Consider the following 26946-nt stretch of genomic DNA (forward strand, 5'->3'; position numbering starts at 1 on the left):
TAGAATTGATAAGTATTAATGGAAGTACCAAGTGAGTGGATGACAGCACCTGCTGGAGCCAATTCCAGCAAAAAAGGTAGGGACAGGTGCAGCTCTGCTGGCTGCCCACAGTTTCAGTGTGTGGAATGTTAACTTAAGTCATTTAAACAAATTTAATTGTGGTGAATTCCATTTTATATTAAAAATTAGAAATAATTAATTTGCATATATTATTGCTATTTGCTATTTAGCTAATAATTAAGCCTGTCAACTATTATTTTTGCTTTGTCAAGTTCTGTTTTTTATGTTTAAGTAGCACAAATTAGGTAAGTGAATCCCTGTCACAAAACTAATTGTGACATATTTGTGAGAGCTCCTGTCACAAAAATATGCACAGTCCCTTATATTTCAGGAGGAATTCTGGAGATTCCTCATAATACGTTGTGAAAGATCATGCATGCATTTATGAATCATATAGCTTTCCAGTCCAGTTTCTGCATACAATTCACCACAAATATTGAGTTAAGTATAAATTTATCAAACGTTATATGGATGGTGGTTGAAAAAATGAATGAATGCCTATATTTATGAACAAAATATTTCTTCAGCTCTTCAGCTTGGAAATATATTCTTCATGTCTTTGCAGACAAAACAATGAGTAACTTGCTTTTGCACTTGGATAGTTGAAAACACCCATTCAATATTCTGTATACCCCAGGCAAGCTTTACTGTGCAGTGTATCCCCAGATGCAGCCAATCTGTTGGTAAATAAATGGTCTCCATTGTATGGTTTATCATGAAATTAGTTCAAAGCAGTTTATATTAACTTATTTATTTTAACACATAATTCTATTAACAAATGCAGAACACTTAGTTTTCCTTCTATTTCTTTGCATGTTTGAAAAATAGAAGTATGGTTTTAAGATGGAAAAAATGTAAGTGCTGAAGAGATCACATCCTTTCATCTGTGATTTATAATTTTTTGGAATTTTACTACAACATAGCTACCATTTGAGTTCCTTCTCTACTTGGAATATTTTATAAATATTAAATTCATGAGCTAGGCATTATTGCAAATTCTATAGACAATGAAAGCAGATTCAAAGACATTTAAGAAGTATGCAGAGCTACAAACGAAGCCAATGGCAGGGTTGAGGTGAAAATATATCTTTCCCTAAGTCTATGAAGTTTTAACTTGGTTTCACTGACACACTGAAAATTTAAGCTAGAAGCTATAATTTATGATTGTGAAATAACAGAAGTGTTTTGCTGTGTGCTCAAACTGTGAAAGCCTGTTGTATTGCCATTATTTGGTCCCAGTCATCTGATAATCAATTTGAAAATGTAGCCTGATATGTAGAGAAAGTCAGGCAAATCTTTATACAAGTTCAACCTTCAGCATGAAACTCACCTCAAAAGGTTAGAGCTAATTATAAATATAAAAAGCCAAGTTGGTCATACAATGTTATCAATAATGTGTTGACATAGAACCTCAACAATACCAAAGACAAAAGATATTTAATGAGCCATTTCTGAGGGTCCTGCACTAATGACCATCAGAGAGGAGTAAACAAGAAAATTTTTAGTCTTGGTAACAAGAGGTGATACCCATGCTGCCTTCTGTCATTTATCAGAGGTTCTCTATGAGTGGTTACATGAATAACAAGGAAAAGGGAACTAGGAAAAAAGTATGTGAATTATGGTGGAATGAGAAATGTTCAAATTTCTGTATAAATATGAGGGCTGAAGGATAAGAACATTTGGAAAGGTATATGTCATTATTTCAGTCATCAAGGAAAACACATATGTCCAGGAGAACATGTGCTATGATTTGAGGTTTTTTATAGGTTTGGTGAAGGGACCTGAGATTATTATTCAATAGAATGCATAAACATGTTAAAACTCCACAAATTATAGTGACATTATGAAAAGAAACTTTGTCAAGGAATTAGATGTGACTGAACATCAATTAATTCTCATGTATTACCAAAAATGTACAGGTTTAGCCTTGAGCTGAAAAGTAGCTTTTTATGCCTCAGCCTATACAAGTTCTGGAATATGTTCAGGATTTAGGGGAAAACATAATATTGTATAAAACACAGAAGACATCATATTTCCTATTATTCTACATCATAACATATTAAATACTCATTCCCACAATTAATAAATATTTATAAGTTGTAAGAAAGTTTCTAGCAGTGTTTATTCCTATTTTCTAGAACCATGAATATTGATTGTGATGAATCAACCTGAATCAACAAATCAATCAATCTATTAATCCATTGCTTTTTCAGGTAAGATCATCCTTCCCAAAATATTGAAATACATTCTGTGGTAATAAAATGACCACAGTTAGAAATTTTGAATAAAGCAAATGAAACAAAAGGTTAGCATAAGTACAACCACCAAACAGCTGTTCCTAAAAGAACATATTTTAAGAGTTTCTGAAAAATTTTCAGAGTTCATCATTTTTTATACAATTTAATAATATTAAATTAAAGCATTGGCTGTTATTATACACATATCTAGGAGACCTTTTTCTATGGATTTCAATGAGGCCATATGTTGTATCTAAATTGATCTTACTTCAAAAACTCATTGAGTGAACTAATGTATTTCAAAATAAAGTAGCATAAATCCACAAAAGAAATAAAATACAATCAATTTTAAGTAACATGAGAACTTTAAAAAAAGTCACAAGTGAAGTGTTCCCAGATGACAGAAAGGCTTACATTTCATGATGTGTGATTATAGGTAGTGTATTTAAGAAATGTAATGTGAGATACATCTTGTTGCCTTGCCAGAATTGTTATGGTGACTATTAGCAGTCTCTGCAATGGATAAGGGGGAATCAAGACTGATGCTTGCAAACATGGGGAAAAGACAAGGATATAGTTGTGGAAATATAGATGAGAATAGAGTAATGAAGAAGATAAAGAAAGGGGGAAGAGAAGAAAGTGGAAGAGGAGAATTCCAAACTAAGAATTTTGGATCACCATAAAAAATGCAATTTGTATCTCACTATTGAGAAAGGAAAATTTGTACCCCACCTCATGTGCCTTTAATGAATTGAGTGAACAAACCAATATAATGGTGAATCAAGTGAGAGAAGAAATATTGACTAAGGGTGGAAATGCTTATAACACACGTCAGAGTTGAGTATGACCAGGAAAGCTGAAGATTGAAGTAAAAGCCAATAGGTCTTATAATGCAGATGTTATTGGAATGAGATGCTTAGATGCTGGCAGGGGTCAGATTGTTAAGCTTCAAATCCAAATCAGAGATGGATGGGTAAAACATTGTTTGAAATATGCTAAATAAAGAATGTAGCAGAAAAATTAGATATTCAAATAATGGATCAAAGATTCAGAACAAGGATTTTGAACTGGGAAACCTAATTTTTAATGTAAGTTTAGGAACATATGTAAAGAAGGAAAAAGAAAATAAGATATAATGGTGAAACATTGGCATCAGTGAAAGAGAAGAGAGAATGAGGGCAAGATTGGTGACTGTCTTAAAAAATGAGTGGGTCCATTGATTCTAAGCAGCAGATAAAGGAGAAAAATGAATGAAAATGCATAGCAATTATTTTTATTAAAATACCAGGACAATATATCTTAGGAATTTTAAATGAATACAAAACTATTTGATATTTTGAAAAGCCTGGGAAACAGATATTATACAGTATTAGATGGGTTAAAGACAGAAAATAATAAATTATCCTGAGTTGTAAGGATAGGAAATATGGAAATATGACACACATTGCACTGCTGGTATGCAATGAAAATTAATGAAACATGGGTATATGCTATAAACTCTCTTTTTTAAAACTTTTCAGTGCAGTAATATATGTACAAGTTAAAATTCCCAATATTAACCACTTTCAAGTGTAAAAATCACTGATATTAATTACATTCAAAATATTGTACTCTCATCATGAACATCCATTACCCAACCTGTTTCATCACCTGAAACAAACTCTACACTCATTCAGCAATAAGTCTCCTTCCCCTTGTCCTGCCCCCTCAGCCTCTGGAGACTTGTAATATACCATGAATTATTGTCATCACTACCCTGTGTGTAAGATACAAAAGCAGCCAGACCAAAGGAGCTTAAGACAACACTATATTACTTACTCCCAACCAATATGAGTCACAAAGAATAAAATGAGGTAAAGGACAATTGTTAGATACACATAGGCTAAAATTTCCCCTCCTGTTGATTCTCAAGTTGTTTAGGGAATGTGTGCCTTTGTTTTTGCATGTCAAAAGCATATTCCTCCAAGATGCCCAACTCCAGCATGGTGAATGAGTTTCTGCTGACAAGATTCTCTGACGTGTGGGAATACAGAGTCATACACACCATGCTATTCCTACTGATGTACTTGGGAACCATGATGGGCAACATTCTCATTGTCACAGTAACCACATGTGACAAGAAACTTCACACCCCCATGTACTTCTTCCTTAGGAATCTGTCTGTCTTGGACATGTGCTATATTTCTGTCACTGTGCCCAAGGGTTGTGTCATCTTCCTGTTTGACAACAGGATGATCTCCATGGCTGGATGTGCAGCGCAGGTCTTCTTTGTGTATCAGTGTGCTTGTGCAGAGGGGCTATTTCTCACTATCATGGCCTATGACCGCTATGTGGCCATCTGCCAGCCCCTTCACTACCCAGTGATCATGAATCCTAGGGTCTGTGTCCAGATGACACTGACCTCTGCACTCAGTAGTGGGGTTTTTGCAGGTTTACACACTGGCAGCACATTCCGGCTGTCCTTCTGTCAGTCCAATGTGGTCCGTCAGTTCTTCTGTGAAGTCCCCCCTCTGCTGAAGCTCTCCTGCTCTGGAACGTTAAGCAATGAGATTTTAAATTTTCTCTCTGCAGTGTTGATTGCTGGGGGCTGCTTTGCCTTCATCACTATATCTTATATTCACATATTTTCTACTGTGCTCAAGTTTCCAACCAGGAGAGAGCGAGGGAAAGCATTTTCCACCTGTGTGCCCCATATCCTTGTGGTGACCATCTTTGTCAGCTCCATTGCTGCTGTGTACATGAAGCCAACCTCCCAGTCATCCGCAATTCAGGACAAGATCACCTCTGTGTTCTATTCTATAGTCACTCCTTTCTTGAATCCAATAATCTATAGTCTTAGAAACAAGCAAATAAAAGAGGCTCTAAAGAGAATTTCAAACAAGAAAGCCTTATGTAGTAAAATGATAGGATAATTATTGAATTTCAGTAGATTAAGAATATAATATGATTGGAATATAAATTTAAGTAGTTTCATGTAGGTTTCTCATATAAGAGGGCCCAGAATGCCACAGAAATGCTCGATTTTGCACAGTAATCTGTACTGCATAAAAAAATTAGCCATATTAGATAATATATATCCTAAATTTATGTAATATTTAATATCACAATATTCAGTTTCTTGATCTTTAAATTTTGGAAAATTGTTGTGCTATTTATAAGCAGCAATTGTACTCTTCTTAATTCTGTTTGTTATCACAGTGTTCTGATGTTATTGTTAATTGATAAAATATAATGCTTTCCAAACTGCTGCATGAAGTTGCTTTTATTGCATAACATTTACAATAAAATGATCTTGTGTCCCCACATCTCTGAGTACTCATTTTTTCATTATCATATTTGCAACTGTAGAAATGAATTGTGTAGCTAGTCATGTGAAAATATTAATATAATTTAAAATAATAACAGCAAAGTATATTAAGTAGATGTTCTTATGTATTTTCTGCAAAAGCAATTAATACCATAACTGTATATTTTAGCTATGTACAATTGAATTTGGAGACAATGACTTAATACAAACAGGCATTTTTACCTTTAAAATTTTAAATACTACTTTTAATTATTCTTCAAATAAGATGGCATGACCATTATATACATATTTTATACACATAAAAACATAATATGAAAATATATGCAGCAAAAACTAAGAGAATGAAATGGAAGTACTTAAACTTTTTCAGAGACAGTTCATAGAAATTGATAAAACAATCAGATAAAAATTAAGGTACATATCAGATTAGAACAATGCAATACAATAAAGTCAACCTAATTGATATTGTAGAACACTGTACCACAAAAGTTTAGAATACCAAGTGCACACTGAACATTGACTAAATAGGTTATATAGTGGGCTAAAGTAAAATTTATTAAATATTCAAAAGACTGAACCCAAGCAGCATATGATCTTTTACCTTAGAAACTAATGAGAGAGGGGAGGTATCAAAATCTCTCACTATAATTGTTCATACATCTATTTCTCCCTGCACTTCTGTCAATTTGCTTCATATATTTTGAAGTTCGTTGTTGCTCTGTGAACACTTAGGATTCTTGTTATCCTGTTTGACTGACACATTAATTGCCATGAAGTGACCTTCTTTATCTTTGAATATAGTCTTTGCTCTGAAATGTACTTTATATCACTGTTAGCATTTGCATTTTTATTTATATTCTATGTTTTGAACACATTTGTGTCTTTATGTTATATTGCACTTCTGAAGGCATCATAGAGTTGGGTCTTATGAGAGAATCTCTGCCTTTTAATTGTGGGGTTTGAATAATTATATTTACTAACAAGTTAAAGTTTATATCATATTGCTGTTAGTTTTAGCTCATCTGTTCCTTATTCTCTGATTTGCCTTTTGTGCCTTCATTTTCCTTGATTAAGTATACCTTTTAAAATTGGTTTCTTAGATATAATTCTTTGCTATCATTGTTGATTATTGTAATAGGGTTTATAGTACATATACAACATAACTGTAACTTCATTAGTGTTATGAAACTTGACATGTAGATATAAGAACCTTCCAATAGTATACTATAGATAGTAATAGGTTAATCATCCATTTCACTAATAGATATGATACAAACCCTATAATAAGTTGTTATTTCTGTGTAAGTAGTAGATTATCTTTTCCAGATTTATTAATAACAAGTAAGCAATCTTACCAAATTATATAGTTACATTTCTTATAGTGTGGGTCCAGTGGTGATAGGTCTTTCAGCTTTTGCACATCTGTAGAATTCTTTATCTTACCTTAATTTTTGAGTCAAATTTTATTTTTATAATTCTTTATTAGCTTTTATTTTCTTTCAATTTATTAAAGAATTTTTCCTTTGTCTCTGTATTTCTTTGTTTCCTTTGAGAAACATTGTGATCTGTAACTTTGTTACTCTGTTCATAATGATTTCTCCTCCCTGGCAAATTTTATTCCATTCTCTTTATTACTGATTTTAAGAAATCAAATTTAACATGATTCTTCTGTAGTTTTCTTCATTTTTCCTTGCCTTAGGATTCACTGAGATTCTTTTCTTTTTAGTTTCATAGATTTTTATTATATTAGGAAAAAATTCAACCATGTTTTCTTCAGCATTTTTCTTTCCACACCCCCTTTTTCTTTGAGATACACCAATTACATATATTGAAGGGTATTTGAAGACTCCCAAACACACTTATTCTCAATATTTTTTAAAATCCCTTATCTTTCTGAGTTTCACTTTGGGTACTTTCAAATGCAATTACTTCAAGTTCATTAAACTTTTCTTCTGAAATGTCTGATTAATCTGATTAATCCCATCCCATGTAATTTTAACCTCACATGTACTTTTTTAACTTTACAAGTTTAATATTGGTCTTTATTGTCTTCTGGGACTCAATATTTTGAAGCTATAGCAAAGGGTTATAATGATATTTTAAACTTATTTCTTTCCTTATTCTAATATGTGCTTCAGATCTAGTTGAAATTTTAATGCAATTTTTTGAGATATATTCTGAGACCAAATACTCCATCCAAAGTGTACAATCAATGCTTCAGGTCATCATCATATAATTGTGCATTTATCACCATCATCATCTTTAGAATATTTTCACTACTCCAAGAAAAGAAATGGTCACATGATTAAAGCTCTATTGTTATACAGTCATCACTAATAATCCATTATATGCACTTGAAGGTCAAAAGTTTCAGGTATTGTCTTCTAGCTTTTCTAATACACTAGAAACTAAAACAATATGTATACAATCACTAAGAATAACCTCCAGAATGACTCATCTACCTGAAATCTCACAGTCACTGAAACTTTGTTCTGTTCCATTATTTTCCCACTTTTGATTAAGAAGTCATTCCCATTCATATGATCCCAGGGCTAAGGTTATCCCAGGTAGTCACATTACACATTTCCAGGGATACTTACACCCCTGGGAGTTGTGTCCCACATATGGAACAGTGTGCTGAGTTCATTTGCAGATTTGGCTGAGAGAGAGAGGTCATAATTTGAGTAACAAAAGAGGTTCTCTGACATTGAAACTTATGCTAAATTATGAGTAGTCTTAATTTATACTCTGTAGGAAATAAATTCACAAGAGCAGGCCCCAAGATCAATGGCTTGACTTACTATATTAGGAGTCCCTAATGCTTTTGAAATAATCTGGAATTCCTGAAGTGTGGAAGTTCATATTCTCCCAGCCCCTCAAGGTGCCTTCGCAAATATTTTCCTTTAATTTTCTTCCCAAAATACTCTGGGGTGTGTCAGGATATTACATTAATCTTCAGAGAACATGAAGAACTCATATCCTATTTTATGTAATTATGCTGTTTAAATAAACTGACAAGACAGGATAAATTAGAATGTGTGTTATGGGAAATATAAGTTTTGTACCAAATAAAATCTTTGGTCTCACACAGAAGCCAAAGTTTTAAAATACAGTCAATTTCATCCATTACTCTGTAATCTAATTTACTTTAGTCTAACCAAGACTTTTTCATTCATATCTCTAGTTGGAGATTAGAGACCTCTTTTCCACCTTCTTTAAGAGTTGCTGTATGGGTAATGCTGATTTTCAGAGCTGAGTCTAAAATCTGAGTCTAAAAGACTCTAACTCTGAGTCTTTAGTGTCACACAGATACCCAAAGTTCCAGGGAACTACCAGTTTGTATATAAGGAGCTCAACATCTCAGAATTTAGAAATAACTATTAAAAATCAGGAATAGATGTGATTACTGTAAGAGCTTACAATCTAGGAACATTGACAATAAACTTTATTGAACATTGCATACTCCTTATTCTTCGATTGCCCAATGTCTGCTTAAGTTTTATCCCCTAATAGCCTGTTCTCAAATTCAATTCTCAGCAATTGCTTATTACAGTTAGTTTATATTAGTGAGGGCTATCTTATATTTCTGGCTTATTTTACTCACTATAATATCCTTAAGTCTCATTCACCTAGTTGCATGCCAAGCAACTACTTTCTTTCTTACAGCCCCTGAATATTCCATTGTATGTGTACGCCATATTTCACCCTTTCATTTATTCACTGATGCAGCCTTAAGCCACCTCCATTCATGGCAAAACATGAATAATGCCACCATAAACACAGGTGGGCAAATGTCTATTCATGTCCCTGTTTTCAGTTCTTCCAGGTACATACCAAATAATGGAGTGGTAGGATCATATGGCAAACTTAGATTACCGTGAAACAACCACACTTCCTTTCAGAGGTGCTACACTGTTCTACTTCCTTACCACGAGTGACTATCTGTATCCCTCTTTCCATATCTTCTCCAACACTTGTATATTTCTGTTTATTTTATTCTATTCACAGTTTTAATCACACACTTATAATCCATCCTAAGTGAAGAATCAATGACTTCAAATATAATCACATATTTTATATGAGAATATTTTCATTTCTTATGAATAGAAAGAACAAAAATATAAAAAGAATACAAATACAAAAATAAAAATAAATTGAAAAGAGAAAAATAAGGAATAAAAAATAAGAAGGAGAAAACCAGCAACAAAAATAATCACATACCCTTGTCTTATATCCCCCTGTTATAAATATTTAAACTTGGTATATTGCCTTTGTTACAATTGGTGGAAGGACATTAAAATGTTATTTTAACTGTAGACTGTAGTTTCCCTTGATTGTATTTTCCATATACCATCCCATTTTCCACACCTTGCAATGGTGACATTCATTTGCTCTAGCTCTGTTAAACCTTTCTTGTATTTCTACATTTAATCACCATCATTGTCCACTCTAGAATTCACTAAGATATGCAGTCCAAGTTTTCATCCTCTATCTTTCCTTCTAGGGTGTGTATGCCCCTAGCCTTCTACCACCAACCATATCCACACAAAGCCTTGTTCATTAGACTTACGATATTATGCTACCATCAGATAGTATTGCACTGTCCATTTCTGGATCTTCACAATCAATCTTATTGAGCATTCTGTACTCCTTCAGCATCAAGTGCCCAATCTCTACTCTCTTTCTATCTCCTGATAACCCATATTTTTAACTCTTTCAAAGTTCACTCAGTATAGTTAGTTCATACTAGTGAGACCATATGCGCTATTTTAGTTTTTTTATTTCTCTTAATTTTGTTCGACATAATGTTCTTAAAGTTCATCCACATTGTTACAAAAGTTATGACTTTTTCCTGTCTTGCAGCTGTGTAATATTCCATCTTAAGTGTATGCTATAGTTTGTTATCCACACATTCATTGACAGGCATTTGTGCTGTTATGACCTTTTGGCAATCATGAATAAAGTAGCTATAAACATCAGTGTACAAATGTCTGTTTGTTTCCCTGTCTTTAATCCCTCAAAGCATATACCTAGTAATAGGATGCTGGATATTATAGCAATTATATACTTAGCTAGCTGCCTGAGGAACCACCAAACTGCCTTCCAGAAGAGTTCCACCATTCCACATTCCTGCCAACAGCAAATAAGTGTGCCTCTTTTTCCACAACCTCAGCAGCATTTTTAGTTTTATGTTTTATTTGATAATGGCCATTCTATAATATGTGAGATGATATCTTGTTGTTTGGATTTGCAATTCCCTGATAGTTGGTGAAGGTGAGCAGCTTTTCATATGTCTTTGAGGCATTTATATATCCTCTTCAGAAAACAGTCTGTTCATGAATTTTGCCCTTTTTTTTTGGTGGGGGTGCATGGTTCAAGAATCGAACCCGGGTCTTCTGCAGAAAGGCAGGCATTCTAACCACTAAACTACCATGCACCTGAATTTTAATTGGGTTGTTTGTACTTTTGTTTTTGAATTGTAAGATCTCTAAATATTCTCGATATCATATCCTTATCTGATTAGTGTTTTCCAAATATTGGCTTCCATTGTGTAGGCTGTCTTTTTAAATTCCTAACAAGGTCTTTTGTGCATCTTTGCACAAAACTTTTCAATTTTGTGGAGACATCATTCATCTGTTTATTATTTCATTGCTCTCACTTAGGCTGTAAGGTCTAGGAAACCTCCTCCTATGCAAAATCTTTTAAGATATTTCCCTTGTATTTTCTTCTAAAAGTTTTATAGTCCTAGCCTTAATGTTTAGCACTTTGATCCGTTTTGATTTGATTTTTTGTGTAAGATTTGAGATTTGGGTCCACTTTTTTTCTTTTGGATGTGGATATCCAATTCTCCAGGCACCATCTGTTGGAGAGGCTGCTCTGTCACAGTTGTGTTGACTTGACCTTGTCAGTCATCAATTTGCTGTGGATGAGAGAGTCTATGACTGAACACTCAGTCAATCCCACTGCTCAGCATTTATATCTCTATGCCAGGACCAGGCTGCTTTCACAGTTGTTGCATTGCAATATGATCAATGTCAAATATTGTGAGACATACACTTCATTTTTCTTTCTAAAGATGTTTACATATTCTGGGCACCTGGCCCTTTGATGTAAATTTAATTATTTTTTTCCTTTCTCATGAAAGTAAGTGGTTTGGGGTTGGAATTGGAATTGAATCTATAAATCAATTTGTGTAGAACTGACATCTTAACTATATTTAGTCTTCCAATATATGAATATGGTATACATTTCCATTTATTTAGGCCTTCCTTGATTTATTTTAGCAATTGTTTGCAGCTTTTTTTGTACAGATCTTTTATATCCTTGGTTAAATTTATTCCTAAATATTTGATTCTGTTAGTTACATTGCAATTGGAATGCTTTTCTTGATTTCTTCTGCTAATCACTTCTTATTGTGATACAGAAACAGTACTCATTTTTGCATGTTGATTTTGTATCGTGCCACTTTGCTGTAGTCATTTATTAGCTCTAGTTAGCTTTGCTGTCAATTTTTTAGAGTTTCTACCTATAGGATCTTGTCATTGGCAAATAGTTCCAATTTGGATGCATTTTATTTCTTTTTCTTGCCAAATTGCATAAGCTAGAACTTCAAGCACAAGGTTGAATAATAATGGTGACAGTGGGCATAATCATCTTATTCCTGATCTTAGAGAGAAAACTTACTCATTGAGTATGATGTTAGTTGTGGGGGGGTTTCATATATTCACTTTATCATATCGAGGAAGTATCCTTCTATTCCTATGCCTTGAAGTGTTTTTATTAAGAAAGAATGTTGAATTTTCTCAAATGCCTTTTCTGCATCAATCAAGAAGATCATGTGGTCTTCCCACTTTGATTTATTGATGTGGTGTGTTACACTAATTGAGTTCCTTCTGTTGAACAAGTCTTGCATACCTGAAATAAAACCCACTTGGTCACAGTTTATAATTCTTCTAATGTGCTGCTTGATTTAATTTGCACGTATGTTGTTGAGAATTTTTGCATCTATACTTATTGAAGAGATTGGTCTGTAATTTTGTTTTCTTGTAATAGTTTTGTATGGCTTTGGTATTCAGGGATGTTGGTTTCATAAAATGCATTAGATAGGTTTCCCTCCTCTTCAAATTTTGGAAGAGTTTGAACCGTATGGGTACTGTTTCTTTCTTGAATGTTTGGAAGAATTCACATGTGACACCTACTGGTCCTGGGATTATTGTTTTTAGTATTTTTTTTTATCACAAATTCAATCTCTTTATTGTGACTTGTGTGTTGCAGTCTTCTGTTTTTCTCCAGTCAGTATGGTTGTTCATGCTTTTCTAAAAAGCTGCCCATTTTTTCCAAATTGTTTAGTTTTTTAGCTTATAGTTGCTCATAGTATCCTTTCATTAAGCCCTTTATTTCTGTGGGGACAGTAGTTATGTCCACCCTCCCATTTCTGATTTTATTTTGGATCTTCTCTCTTTTATTTCAGCCTAGTTAAGTGTCCATAGATTTTGTTGATTTTTTTAAAGAATCAACTTCTAGTTTATTGATTCTCTCTTTAGTTTTCATGTTCTCAATTTCATTTATTTCTGCTTTAATCTATGCATTTTTTCCTTCTGTTTGCTTTGGAGTTAGCTTGCTGTTGCTTCACAACTTCTTCCAGGTAAGCAGTTAGTTTATCATTTTTAAATTTTTCTTCTTTTTTAATATAGGCCATTAGGGCAATATGTTTCCCTCTTAGCATTACTCCTGCAGCATCCTATAAGTGTGGATATGTGTGTTCGTATTTTCCCTTGCCTCAAGATATTTATTGACTTCTCTTGTAATTTCTTCTTTAATCCACTGGTTACTTAATTTTTAGCTTCCATATATTTCAGAATTTTTCAACCTTCTACTGTTATTGTTTTCCAATTTCACTCCATTGTGATATGAGAAAGTTTTTTTGTATATTTTACATTTTTTAAAATTTATTAAGACTTGCTTTGTGACCCAGCATATGGTTTATTCTGGAGTATGATCCATGAGCACTTGAAAAAGAGTTGTATCCTGCTGTTGTTAAGGTGTAATATTCTGTAAATGTCTGTTAGTCTAGTTCATTTATCAAAATCTCCATTTCCTTATTGATCTTCTGCTAGATGTCCTATCCATTGATGAGAGTGATGTGTTGGTGTCTCCAGTTTTTATTGTAGATGAGTCTGCTTCTCCTGTGATTGCTGTCAATGTTAGCTTCACGTATTTTTGAGGCACTCTGACTCAGTGCATAAATATTTAAGATTCTGATGTCTTCTTGATAAACTCTTCATTTTATTAGTATACACAGTCCTTTCTTTGTTTCTTCTAATTGTTTTACATTTAAAGTCTAATTTATTGGATATTAGAATAGCTACCTCCACACTATTCTGGTTGTTGTTTGTATGAAATTCCTACATACAATCTTTCATCTCCAACCAATTTTTGTTCTTGGCTCTAAAGTGAGTCTCTTGAAGACATACAATAGGGATGGGTCATGTTTGTAAATCCATTTGCCAGTCTATGTTTTTTGATTGGGGAGTTTAAGCTTTTGACATTAAATGTTATTACCCTGAAGGTACTACTTTCTTCTACCATAAATCTTTAGGATTTTGTATGGCACATCTTATGTGTTTTTCTCATCTTACCCTTCTTTGTAAACCTTCATTTCTATACTACTCTCAAAATCTCTTCTTCCAGTCTTTTCCTTTCTGCCTGTTGCACTCCCTTTAGGATTTCTTGTAGAGCAGGTCTCTTGTTCACAAACACTATCAGTGTTTGTTTTTCTGAAAATATGTAAAACTGTCTTTCATTTTTGGAGCAACAGCTGTCCAGAATATAGAATTATTGTTTGGGATTTTTCTTTTTCAGTATCTTATATACATCATACCACTACATTCTCACCTCCATGCTTCCTGCAAAGAAATCTGCACATCATCCTATCAAGCTTCCCTTGTATTTGATGAATCAGGTTCCTCTTGTTGCTTTCAGAATTCTTTCATTGTCTTTGATGTTTGAAATAATGTCTAGTAATTGTCTTGGAGGAGGTCTACTTGGATCTATTCTGTTTGGGGGAAGCTGCACATATTGAATCTGTAATTTTGTACCTTTCATAAGAATTGGAAAATATTCAGTGACTATTTCCTCCATTAGCCATCTTCCCCTTTACAGTTCTCTTCTCCTTCTGGGACACCCATAACAAATATATTCACCTGCTTCATGTTGTCATTAAATTCCATGAGACCTTGTTCATATTTTTCCATTCTTTTCCCTATCTGTTCTTCCGTGGGTGGGATTTGAGATATTCTATCTTCCAGTTCATTAATCCTTTCTTCTGCCTCTTCAAATCTGTTGTTGAATGACTTTATTGTGTTCCTTACCTCTTCTGTTGTGCCCATAAGTTTTGCCATTTGTTTCTCCAAGCTTTTCAGTTCTTTTATATGATCACACAGTGTCTTATTCATATCCATCTTCTATTTTTCCATATTTTCCTTCATCTAATTGATTTGATTTAGATTTATTTGAAGATCTTTAATTAGCTGTTTTAACTCTTTGTACTTCATTTGAAGTATCAGTTTGTTCCTTTCTTTGGGCAATAACTTTGTTCTTATTTGTATGACTTATGATTCTTTTTTCTTCAAAGATTTATTGAGATATAATTATCCAAAGTTTACAGTCGGTGATTTACAGTATCATGATAAAGCTGTCCATTCATTATTACAATTATTGCACATATTCCTTATTTCAAAGACAATATAAATAAGACTCAAAATAAAAAGAAAAGAAAAGAAGAATGCCCTAAGCATATCATACTTCCTACACTCCTTACTGTTCATTTTTTGAAATGAACCTCCAGAAAGAGCTCTTGATTTTATTTGAAATCTCTCAGCCGCTGAAATTTTATTTTGTTTTAATTTATCTTCCCCATTTTTGTTAATAGAGCTTTCTTACTCCCACAATACCAGGGCCAGGCTCAGCTGTGGTGGCTATGTCCCAGGGAAATTTACACTCCTGTGAATCATGTCCCATTTCTAGGGGAGTGCTGCAAGTTCATCTGCAGTGTTGGCCTACAGAGAGAGGGTCCATCTGAGCAAAAAAAATAGATTCTCTTGGTGTTACCTAGGCATGATCATAAGTAGTCTTAGCTTCTCCTTTGAAGTAACACGTTTTGTAAGGGCAAGCCCCAAGACTGAGGGCCTGGTCAATCAAATTTGTAGTCCCCAATGCATGTGAGAATATCAGGAATTCCCCAGATTGGGAAGTTTAATATTTCCACCTTTCCCCCAGCCTTTCAAGGGGATTTTGCAAATACTTTTTAATCTTCTACCCAGTTTACTATGGGATATATTGGGGCACCCAACTATACTGAACAAACCAACATGATCTCACTCCTAATTCATCACTACATGTAATTATTGTGTTTGAATAAACTGATGATACAAGAAAAATGATATAGTGTGCTAGCAAAAATATAAATTTTGCCCCACATAAACATCTCTTCCTATGGTATCATACAGAAGTTAAAGTTTTAAAATACAGTCAATATCACCCTTTACCCTTTAGTCTGATTTACCTTAGTCCTACCCATATCAGCTACATTCATATTTCAAAGTGAAGTCTGATCATTTTTCTGGTGTTTGTAATAGTTGCTGTATGGGGTAATGCTGACTTTCATAGATGCAGAACTCTAGATGTGAGTCTCAGGCATTGCAGAAATATGCGAAGTTCCATGGAATGACCAGTGACTTATATTTTGCCCTTCCTTGCACAATGCCAGTTTCTTCTTTATCTTCAATAACTTTTTCTGCCACTATGTACTATTAGTTCATTAAATGCAGCCTTAATACATCTTTACCTCTGCAATCTTCCTTGATAATGTGAAATTTATTCAGGGGGCTTCATATTTTGTTTAAATAACAACACACTGAATTGAATTATAGCAATCCAGTAGGTGCTTCTTAAATGCATATCTATACACACACATTGGTGTTTAGACCACATATTGTATTTTTTGTACTGTATGTAATAAGTAAATTTTAATGTGCTGCATAGCTAGTAAATGAATGCATTGATCACTCTGTGTTAATTCTTTATATATGACTATTTCCAAAGGGGTTTAACAGGTTTCTCAACTACCATAAGTCAATCAACTGCATTTAAGTTCAGAAATAATATTCTGTTGCCCACACATGAGATATGTAAGCTATGGCTTTATTCAATTTTTCAACATTTTTTACTAATTATTAATAAGCAGTCAAAGGCTGTTTGAGGCACTGTGATTTTAGTGGAAAAAACATCTACATTTTAGATGCTTAATTCCAATGAGTGAAATATATAATACATGAGTACACAAATAGCGATGAAAACTTAACAAAATAATGTGCAAAATTTAACTAGCATAGATACAGCTGAAAGATTTCTCACATTTCCAAAATATTAGAGAGAAAGGGAAGTACATATCTAAAACCATCAAGGTGATCTATAAAAATACAATATTTTCTTTTTTCTATACTAAACCACTTGCTACCTTTTTGCCTCTTCAACAGAAGTTACTGTATTATTAATGCTCTAACTTGAAATGATTGAACTTAAACAATCAACTGTTATTTATGTGATCCAATTACAATTTGGAGAATGTCTGTTTTTTATCCAACTTTCTTTTTCATGTACCAGCAGCATGGGGAAACTTTAGATTATGGAGCCTCGAGCTACAGTCATAGAGAAAGACTAAGATAGGTAGATAGATATAGATATATATGATATAGATATAGCTATAGATATAGATATATAGACACAACCAATGGCCTAAATCTAATTTAGGACCTCAGTACTTTTCAGCCAAAAAAAGAACAGACCAGCATATGAGACTGGATTGTTTTAAAAATCATACATGCTTTGAAAATTATGACCAAAAACATTATACATTGACTCTGAAATAAAATCACCTTAAATGTAAAGTATGCTGAATACTTAGTTGAAAACTACCAAAAATATGTATAAATTGTAACTACGATGGATTAAATAAGAATTAAATGCAGAGCGATAGTAAAAAGCAGTAGCAAGAATATTTTTAATATCCATAAATATTAAAAGGGACTTTTCAAAGTCCATTAATTTCTGTGTGAGCTACTGAGGTAGTTAGGTACTTACATCTTTATTGTTGTTTTTTTTAAATAAGAAAAAGTACAATACTTCCTTTAAAAAGTAATGCAAATTATTTGAGTTGGGTAAGTAGTGATTATGTTCATTTTCTAAATTATACTTCCTTGTGCTAAAATATTAGTGAGTGTAATTTTTATGTCCTTTAAAAATACCGAAGAAAATCTTTTTATCTTCTGGAATTGTAAATATTCTTCCAAAAGCCGTGCATTCATATTCTCATATGTTTATAAACTAATTCACACATACATACACACATATATCTACAATATTTCTTTAGGATAAGAATGTTAAGAACTGAAAATTTCTCAAGAACTTTGGCAAAGATGAAAGATGTAATTGTTCAGATCATTTTTCTCAACAATTCTCTCAGTTTCAATACCAAGGCTGGGGTAATGAACAAAAGTTCATTCTCTCCAGAAAGATAGAAAAGGAAGAAAGAGGAGTAGGAAATCTCCCTAGCTAGCAATTAAATAGCTCAATCCTTGAGGGGGCAATTGCAAACCATAATGAGACAACAATACACACATATTAGAATGCTAAGCAGAGAGAAAGAAATGGAGAGAAGGTAGGGGAAACGGAGGGAGATAAACAAAAGAAATATGGAAAAGAGGGTTGGAAGGAAAAGAAGGGGGAAGAGGAATAGGAGGAAAGAAAGATAGAAGGAAGGAAACTGACAACCTCAAATGCTAGTGAAGGTATGGAACAAGTGGAAATTTCATACACTGCCAGTAAAAAGCTAAATAGCAGAGCGAAAATGGCAAACGTCTTTAAAAAGTTCAACATACGCTTTCCATAAGACCCAGCTACCCTCCTCATGGTTGGTTACCTAAGAGAAAAGAAAGTGCATTTTCACACCACAATCTAAATGTGAATGTTTCTAGCAGATTTATTCATAGACTATAAGGCTTCATACTGTATGGCTTCATTTATAAGACAGTCTGGACAAACAGAATTATAGAAATGGAGAATAGAAAAAGGGTTGCCAGTAGTTTGCTGTAGGAGGTAGGTTTGATCATAAAGTTGAGAGAATTTTGAGAGTGATGAAAGTATCCTTTTCCTTGTGCTTATATTCTATTTATTGGCAAAATGTACAAGACAGTATAACAAAAATAATGAACTTTCCTGCATGTAAATTTTAAGATAAATTAAAACCATACTACATTCCTTTACTAATAATAACTCTATGCCAGTTTGTATTGTGTCGTGAATCAGTTCGTCTTGTTTGTTTACATTCAAAATATCCCAGTTCTTACCTATTAGTTTGTCCTTGTTGCTACTTTTTAAAATAATTTTGTTGAGTTTTTAATATATAATTAAAATGCTTATTATGATAACAACAAAATATTACATCTGGAACATCTTATGACTCAGTTTATTCAAATGTTTGATTTATCTTCAGGTAAAGCTCATTTTGTTGTTCATAAAAGTCTCCCACAAAAATAGAAAAAATTATTCAAAAATATTTTATGTTCCATTAGTATTTTGAAAGATATCCCTTCATTTGTAAATTTTAAGTAATTATTGATGGAAATTTGAAAGCTATTGACCTTTTATATTTATGTTTATCTGTCTATATTTTAAATTACATTATTTTATAATGCTGCAGATGAATTACTTGCTTATGAAATATGATAATTTTAACTTGTATTCACATATAATAATTATAAACTTAGTTGTTTCATTTATTAAACTTATGCCCTGATTGCAAAACCATATTCCATAATTTTGAAAATTGAAAGCATCCTTCTCTATTTCCACTTCTTCATAAATATTCCAGCTAACATTTTGTAAAGTATGCTACTGTGTATTGATTTTTCTTTTATGAGTTTTCCTATAAAAGTAATAACTATGGAAAATTCAGTACATCAAGATGTCCAATGAATTATAACAATATATAAATACTTGGAAGTTACAATAAAAGAGAAAATAGCATTTCTGATACCTATAAGAAATAAAATTTTAGGAATAAGGAATGCATGTCTAAACTTTATTTGAAATGAAAAAAACATGAGGTTTTAAGAATATGGAAAGACATCCCTTATTCCTGGGTGCCCCTGATATAAATTTTCCCTAATAGACGTACAAATTTAACAAAATCCTAACAAAATTCATCAACACTTTAAGTATGGTACATGCTAAGTTTAAAGTTCATATGGAAAATTGAACATGTAAGAATAGACAAAGTTTCCTGAAAATAATATCAATATGCAGAAAAAAACCTCACCAGATACTGGCAAATAATAAGACATCTCTTTTATGTAAAAGTGTAACACTAATTCATATGCAGACATAGACCCCTGCAACAAGAATTCCAAAATAGACACATTCACACATGGAAATTTGATATATGAAATAAGGAGCTTTCTGTCATAAACGCAGTATTATATTGCTAATTACCTCATCACTATTTCTTAATTGACATTCCTTTATTGTAAATAAATGCATGACTTAATGAAGAATCAAAGAAATGAATTAGAGTTTCTAAACTGTATAAATAATAATTATCCCAAAGGGAAAAAAAAGCATTGATTGGATGTGGACAGGAGATGAAATACATCTTGAGTAATATGGTTAAAAGGTTCACTGAAATACATGAAGATGGTTCTCACCAGATGTTGGGACTATTAGCCTACAGCTAACAGTATATAGCTTTATGCGGATATTTAGGTAGCATCAACATATAGGTTAGAATTGAAGCTGTATTTAGATTGGATGCCCAGGAAAAAGTGGATAAACACAAAGAATATAAAGTTGAATCATAAAAAGGAAAGCTTAGGAAAATGCCAATTTTGAAATGAAATAATTTCACAAAAATAATGTATGAGCTTCAGGAAAACAGATGTCATGAAAATGGAAAGAAATGGGATTTTTCAAGAGAGTTGTCTAATTGTGCCAAACATCTAATAAAGTAAAAAACGGACTAGAAATAATTCCATGATGTTGTCAACTCAGACAACCTCTAAGTTAATGATTTAAAGTGAGTCTTTCTTGTCTCCTTTACTAACTACCCCAAATCACCTTTTATTTTGAATCAACATTTCTGGATCGTTTGACATTTTCTGCACAGATGAAAGTTTAAATCTGATGTTGGCAGTCCTCTTAGATTAACAGGTACATTTTACAATTGGGTAACACTTTCTCTGAGTAAACAATGCATTTTCTTCTGGCTTCAACCCAGACCATAACCTCCAATCATTCTCTATTCCATTCCTCAGACTCTCTCTTTTACAACTCCATCAAAACTCCAGGAGGTCATCTGAGGAGGATTTTGAAGTAGTTTCTTTTTACAACTGGTCCATGGGAAAACCCTCCCTCAACCTGTTTCCTTCACATGCTGAGGTTAAGGGTGACCAAGACAAATGAGGAATCTCCCTTTTATTTTCTCCTCAAATTCTACCTTGCCTTTTCTCTATGTTCCTCAGTCCACTGCACCCTCCTAACCATTCATTGTTGTGGGATGTAGAAAAGTAAAGCATTTTGGAACCAAGGTTCTCAGCATGGGAGAAGGGAGATAGAAACATAGAATGCAGAAAGGAAGGTTGCTGTGTTGGTTTTTTAGATTTGAGTTGTTGGTATGAATGTATGATTTTTAAAAATAATTTCCTACCTCTGTCCACTGAAAGATACCAAAAAACAGTGATATCTGAAAAGTAGTAAAGCAAACCTATCACACATATGTTAGTTTCTGAATGCCATTGAGTGCTGTGAAAACTGGGGCCTTTTGGTGAAGTGGCTGACATTGGATCTAGGGTAAGTCAAGTCCAAGACAAACCTAGAACATTGTTTGAGGTCAAAAATAAGAAAACACTAAAAAATGGATGAAGCAAATCTAAGGGAAAGAGCAATGAGTATGCAAGTCTACTACAGTCCACCTTTTTGACAATTCAAGCATCAAAAATTGACAATATGAAACTATTATGCAACAATTTTTAAAAGACAATTCATGAGTTATTTTAAATAATTTTAAAAGATTGTGAGTTAAATGCAAGTCCTATACAAAGCTTTATATTGTACATACCAGCCATTGTGGAAATGCAAATTAAAACCACAATGAGATACAACTAAATACCTAATAGCATAGTTAAATTAGGAATATTATTAATAATTAAAAACCTGGCAGTTCCAGATCCTCCAGAGAATAAAGAGAATCAAAACATTTCGCACAACACTGAGGAAATATTGAATGATACAGCCTTCCTAGAATATATTTGGCAGCTTTAAAAAAAATTAAATATGCACTTTATGAAAAAGCTCAGCAGTTGCACACTTTAGCATTTATCCCAAAGAAATGAAAACTTAGGTCTATACAAATATCTGCACACAAATGTTCATAGAAGCTTCATTTTTCATAGATCCAAAATGTCCCCAAATATCTTTACCAGGTAAACAATGAAATAAATTGTCATACAGTCATATATTTTTACTATATTTTCTAAGTTGTGAAATTAAAAATAAACTCTAAATATGGAGGGAGAGAAAGCTATTTCAGCATGATGCCAACTAATAAATGAAAAAAACTAATAAATGCAACTAATAACAGATTCTAGTCTATTCTGAAAGTATGCTGAACCATCAGGTGAAATATGGTTGACTGTCATAGAATTCCCACAAAATAAAAACATGTCAAAAAAGGTTTCTCTATTTTACCAGTTTTTAGCATGCAGTCATTTACATCGTAATTTGTATAACCTCATGATTTATCCATCACATGGTAAGAAGCATGTCATTGTCACTAAACTTGTTTATGGCCAATTCTGTCCTACAAGGGAATTCATTTCTCTTATCACCTTATAGTCACACCCTCTGTCACTTACTCTAATCCCTAGTAACTCTTCAATAATACTTCATGGAATATCTGAGATTTTTAAAATCAGCATAATGTCCCTGAGACCCATCAAAGTTTTTGCATGTATCTGTATTGCATTCCTTTTTGTTGTTGAAACATGCATGAAAACTGCAATAAAATCTAAAATATTCCTTGTAGTATAGTTAATTGTAATTTGCTTATGTCTAGTGTCCATTTTTGTCCATTTACTATATAAATGCAAGGAATCATATTTAAAAATTATTTTTGTGAATCTATAATTGCAAAACTTCAAAATACAATGATGTTTAGAAATGATCCTGAGAGAGGGAGATGGGAAAACTACTCTGTAAAGATGCCAACTAATAAATATAGAAGGGATTACAGAATTTGAAAGTCATTATTTTAGAATCTTAAGTTCTGGTAAAATCATCAGTATAAACTGGAATCTTAAGGTGAAATGTTATGGAAGAAGAGGACATTCAAAGGGAAAAGTCACCCTAACAGTGAAGACATGTGGAAGATAACAGGTTTAGTCAAGTGATTAACCCTAATATCAATAATGTAAAAACAGACATCTTGGTCTCCTGATAGGATGCCCCCAAGAGGCACAATCTCAGATATGTTATCTACTTGCCAAAAATTTGTAACCTCAATTTTATATGATGAAACAATCATACAAATATAAACTTAGGGACATTCTGCAGAGAATAGGCTTGGATAATTTTTAAATGTCATAAAAGTTGAAAATGAATAGATGGTAAGGAATCCATCTAGATGAAATGAGACTAAAGAAGCATGCATGAATCTTGAATCAATCATAGATTTGAAACAAAGTGATAATGGAGATTTGATTATCAGCTGTAATTAGACAGTAGTGTTGCACTCACATTAATTGTATTGGTTTGTCAGAAAATAACTTTGCTTGCAAAGTCACACTGAAATATATAGAAGTTAAGTGCTTTTCCATCTGCTAAATTATCTATTATGAAGATAAAAGTCCTGTATCTGAAGACGTGAAGAAGGAATTTCCACTACTAACCAGCAGATGGGAGAATTGGTTAGGTTTCATCAATCTCTGTGTTCTAGTTTGCTAGCTGCCAGAATGCAATATACCAGAACAAGAATGGCTTTTAAAAGAGGGAATTTAATAAGTTGCTAGTTTACAATTCTAAGGCAGAGAAAATGTCCATAGAAGTCTATACAAATATCCAATCAAAGGCATCCAGGGAAAGATACCTTGGTTCAAGAAGGCTGATGAAGTTCAGGGTTTCTCTCTCAAGTGAGAAGGCACATTGTAAACACAGTCAGAGTTTCTCTCTTATCTGGAAGGGCACATGGTGAACATGGCATCATCCACTAGCTTATTCTGGCTTCCTGTTTCATGAAGCTCCCCAGGAGATATTTTCCTTCTTCATCTCCAAGGGTCGCTGGCTGGTGGACTTTGCTTCTTGTGGCTACGTCGTTCTGCTCTGCTCTCTCTGAATATCTTCCATGCTCCAAAATGTTTCCTCTTTTATAGGACTACAGAAATTTATCAAGACCCACCTAAGTGGGTGGAGACATGTCATCACCTAATCCAGCTTAACAACCACTCTTGATTAAATCACATCTCCAGGGAGATGACCTGGTTACAGTTCAATAGGGATTATTCTGCCTTTACAAAATGGGATTTAGATTAAAACATGGCTTTTCTAGGGGACCTACATCCTTTCAAACCAGCACACTCCGTAAGTGCAGAAGGTGAACTACTGCAAGCCTGGGTGTGTTTGGTTCTCCTTCTGTCACCCCAAGGCAGGACGACAGAGTATTGAGAATCAAGGAGAGCAATTCCCTTCACAATTCTTGGCATCATTTCTCATGCTGAGGGTGTTTCTCAAGCTAAGGATGTTCAGCTGCTTACATCTGCCACAAAACTGAGAGTCCTCTCCTCTGGCAGTTCATTCATCTCAGCACCTAGAATTGCAGCCCGAAGTATTGAAGGTGACTTCTATTAGACATCAAGAGTTATGGGAGAGAGGGAAGAGATACAAGGGGAAGAAGCACCCTCACTGAGACCATCATAACTGAAAAGTTATTGCCCAAGGTAAGGGCTGTTCTTAGTGTGGGTGTGGGAATGGGAACTTCAGGGGATATAAAAGAGGCAGGAAACTGAGTCTGTCTGAGGCATCCATAGAGCTGGGATGTTTCTGAGTGACCTAATGATGACAACATGGAAAATTTGAGGCAGCTTATCATTAGTCATAGATCCAGAAGAAGCAGTTCTTAGCCAGTGATTCACTGCACAAGTTATTACAACAGTCTTAGAATCATGTTCTCTGTCTGTCACAAGGGGGCAGTAAAGAGCTTTTCTGAGAGGCTTTCCATCACTGTGACTACAGAATTCTTAGTTTTACAATATCCATGTAGTTTTAAATATAACAACATTTCCACAGAATGGAGGAGGATACCATTTAGAACAATAAATTTGCACTAGAGAGAAATTTATTTCTTTCAGTAATTATTGAACTTGAGAATAACATGTCTGGGGTCAAAGGGCAGAAAGTGACCCATGTGTCTGTCCTCTGCTCATTCAGAGCCTTCCTTATATTTGAGGGAGTTGGAAAAAAAGGTCAGTTAACAATCTTATAAAGAAAGTTTCTAGAGGCAGACTCTGCAGGCAATAAGAAAAGGACTGAGATAGAATAAAGAGGGCAGAAGACATCTACATGGGGAACAGGGAGACTTTTCTGAGGGGGTGACAGGAACCTAAGCCTTGAAGAATGAGCAGCAGCCAGCAGCAACTGGTGTGTTGCAGGGGGAGGACAAGTGGAGAAGGGCTGCTGCAGACCAAAATAGCATGTATGAAGGTCCAAGCAAAGAAAGATCTGGGTATATTCCAAAAACTGTGAGAAGACGATGAGCTTGGAATTGAGCAAGGATAGGTCTAGGTGAGATATCATGAAAAGTAAATCAATGATAGACCATCAAATCATGATTTATGGTCACCCTGGTTGTAAAAACTATGGGGCCTTGTACAAACACACTCTCATACATTCATTGTAAATTGCATCAAGAGAGTGAGCAGGGCAGAAGGCTCCAAGAGAAATAATCAGTTTTTGTTCTAAGTGATATAGAAAACAAGTTCTTTCAAGTCACCCCAACGTGCTCTATGTCTGCATATATTTTCAATAGGTTACTATGGAAGATTTGCTATACCTCTACTTGCATCTTTATTTTTGAGCAACACAGGAGGAAATTCACCTTGGAGACAATCTGTTGCAGCAGAGTGCCTGGTGATGCTCTGTAACATGGATGAAGGAGCAATCCATGCAATGGGTCCATGTATTAGTCAGGGTTCTCCAGAGAAAGGGAACCAACAAGATATATTTTTATATATTATTAGACTGTGAGTGTTGATATGGATGAAGTTTATAGGGCAGGCAGCAGGATGGAAATTCCCGTAAGAGTTGGTGTTGAAGTATTGAATGTGAAAACTGTAGAGGAGTATAGTCAGTCTATAAATTTTGAGAGGAATAGAGCTGTGTAGATTGAGGCAGAATTTCTTCTGTAATACAACTTTTTCCTCTAAGGTTTTCAACTGATTGCATAGACTCTTTCACCATAATTGTTGCTTTATTTAAAGTCAAATAGTTGTAGAAGGTAAATAGCATCTACAAAATAATTTTAATATGTGTATATTGGCCTATATTTGACCAAGCACTAGACACCATCAGCAACTTTCTCATAAATTAACCATCATAGGGTAATTTTTTCAATACAGCACCCATATACCTTTCATTAGCTCATACTACATCTCCATATAAAAAGATAACACTAAAAAAGGTCATATTTCCACAGTGGAAAATTACCTAATTATTTCTCCCAAACAGCATACAAGTCCTTGGATGGTGCTCATTCTTCACCTTGATATTCAATAAACTTAATGTGATATAAAGTTAATACAACTTCTGTTATAAAGAGATAAGAAAGGGAAGAATAGAACAATATTTTATATACACGCATAGTCATAAGAAAATAAATTAGAAATAGTCATAGCAATTATAGTCCTCATTTCTGCAGCTTAGTCATGTGGTCATACCAATTCCATATTGTCTTTTTCCTCAGCAAGGGTCCAAATTGGTCACAGTAATTCATCTCTCATATATAAATTCAATGAGCTAAAGGAAAACATAGATAAAGAAATAAAAGAAATCAAGAACATGATGCATCCTCAGAAAGAAGAATTAGAAATTTTAAAAAAGAACAAAACTTAACCTTTCTGGATGTAAAGCAGAATACAGATAGTAAATGTACACTAGAGATGTTCAAGAGAAGAATTGAATAGACATCAGAAAGCATCGCTGAACTGGGAGACCGGGTAACTGAAATCATTCAGTCTGAAG

General features: G+C 33.6%; 1 protein-coding gene across 1 annotated transcript; it reads left to right on the top strand.

Annotated features, from left to right (window-relative positions):
• The first annotated feature begins 4264 nt into the window (after positions 1-4264).
• LOC143651228 (olfactory receptor 14C36-like) lies at positions 4265-5267 on the top strand. The gene has a single exon (XM_077122247.1). The coding sequence runs from the start codon at positions 4265-4267 to the stop codon at positions 5207-5209; it is 945 nt and encodes a 314-aa protein (XP_076978362.1). The 3' UTR covers positions 5210-5267.
• The last annotated feature ends 21679 nt before the right edge of the window (positions 5268-26946 follow it).

The sequence above is a fragment of the Tamandua tetradactyla genome, chromosome 12, assembly GCF_023851605.1.
Source record: "Tamandua tetradactyla isolate mTamTet1 chromosome 12, mTamTet1.pri, whole genome shotgun sequence".
Classification (NCBI taxonomy): Eukaryota; Metazoa; Chordata; class Mammalia; order Pilosa; family Myrmecophagidae; genus Tamandua; species Tamandua tetradactyla.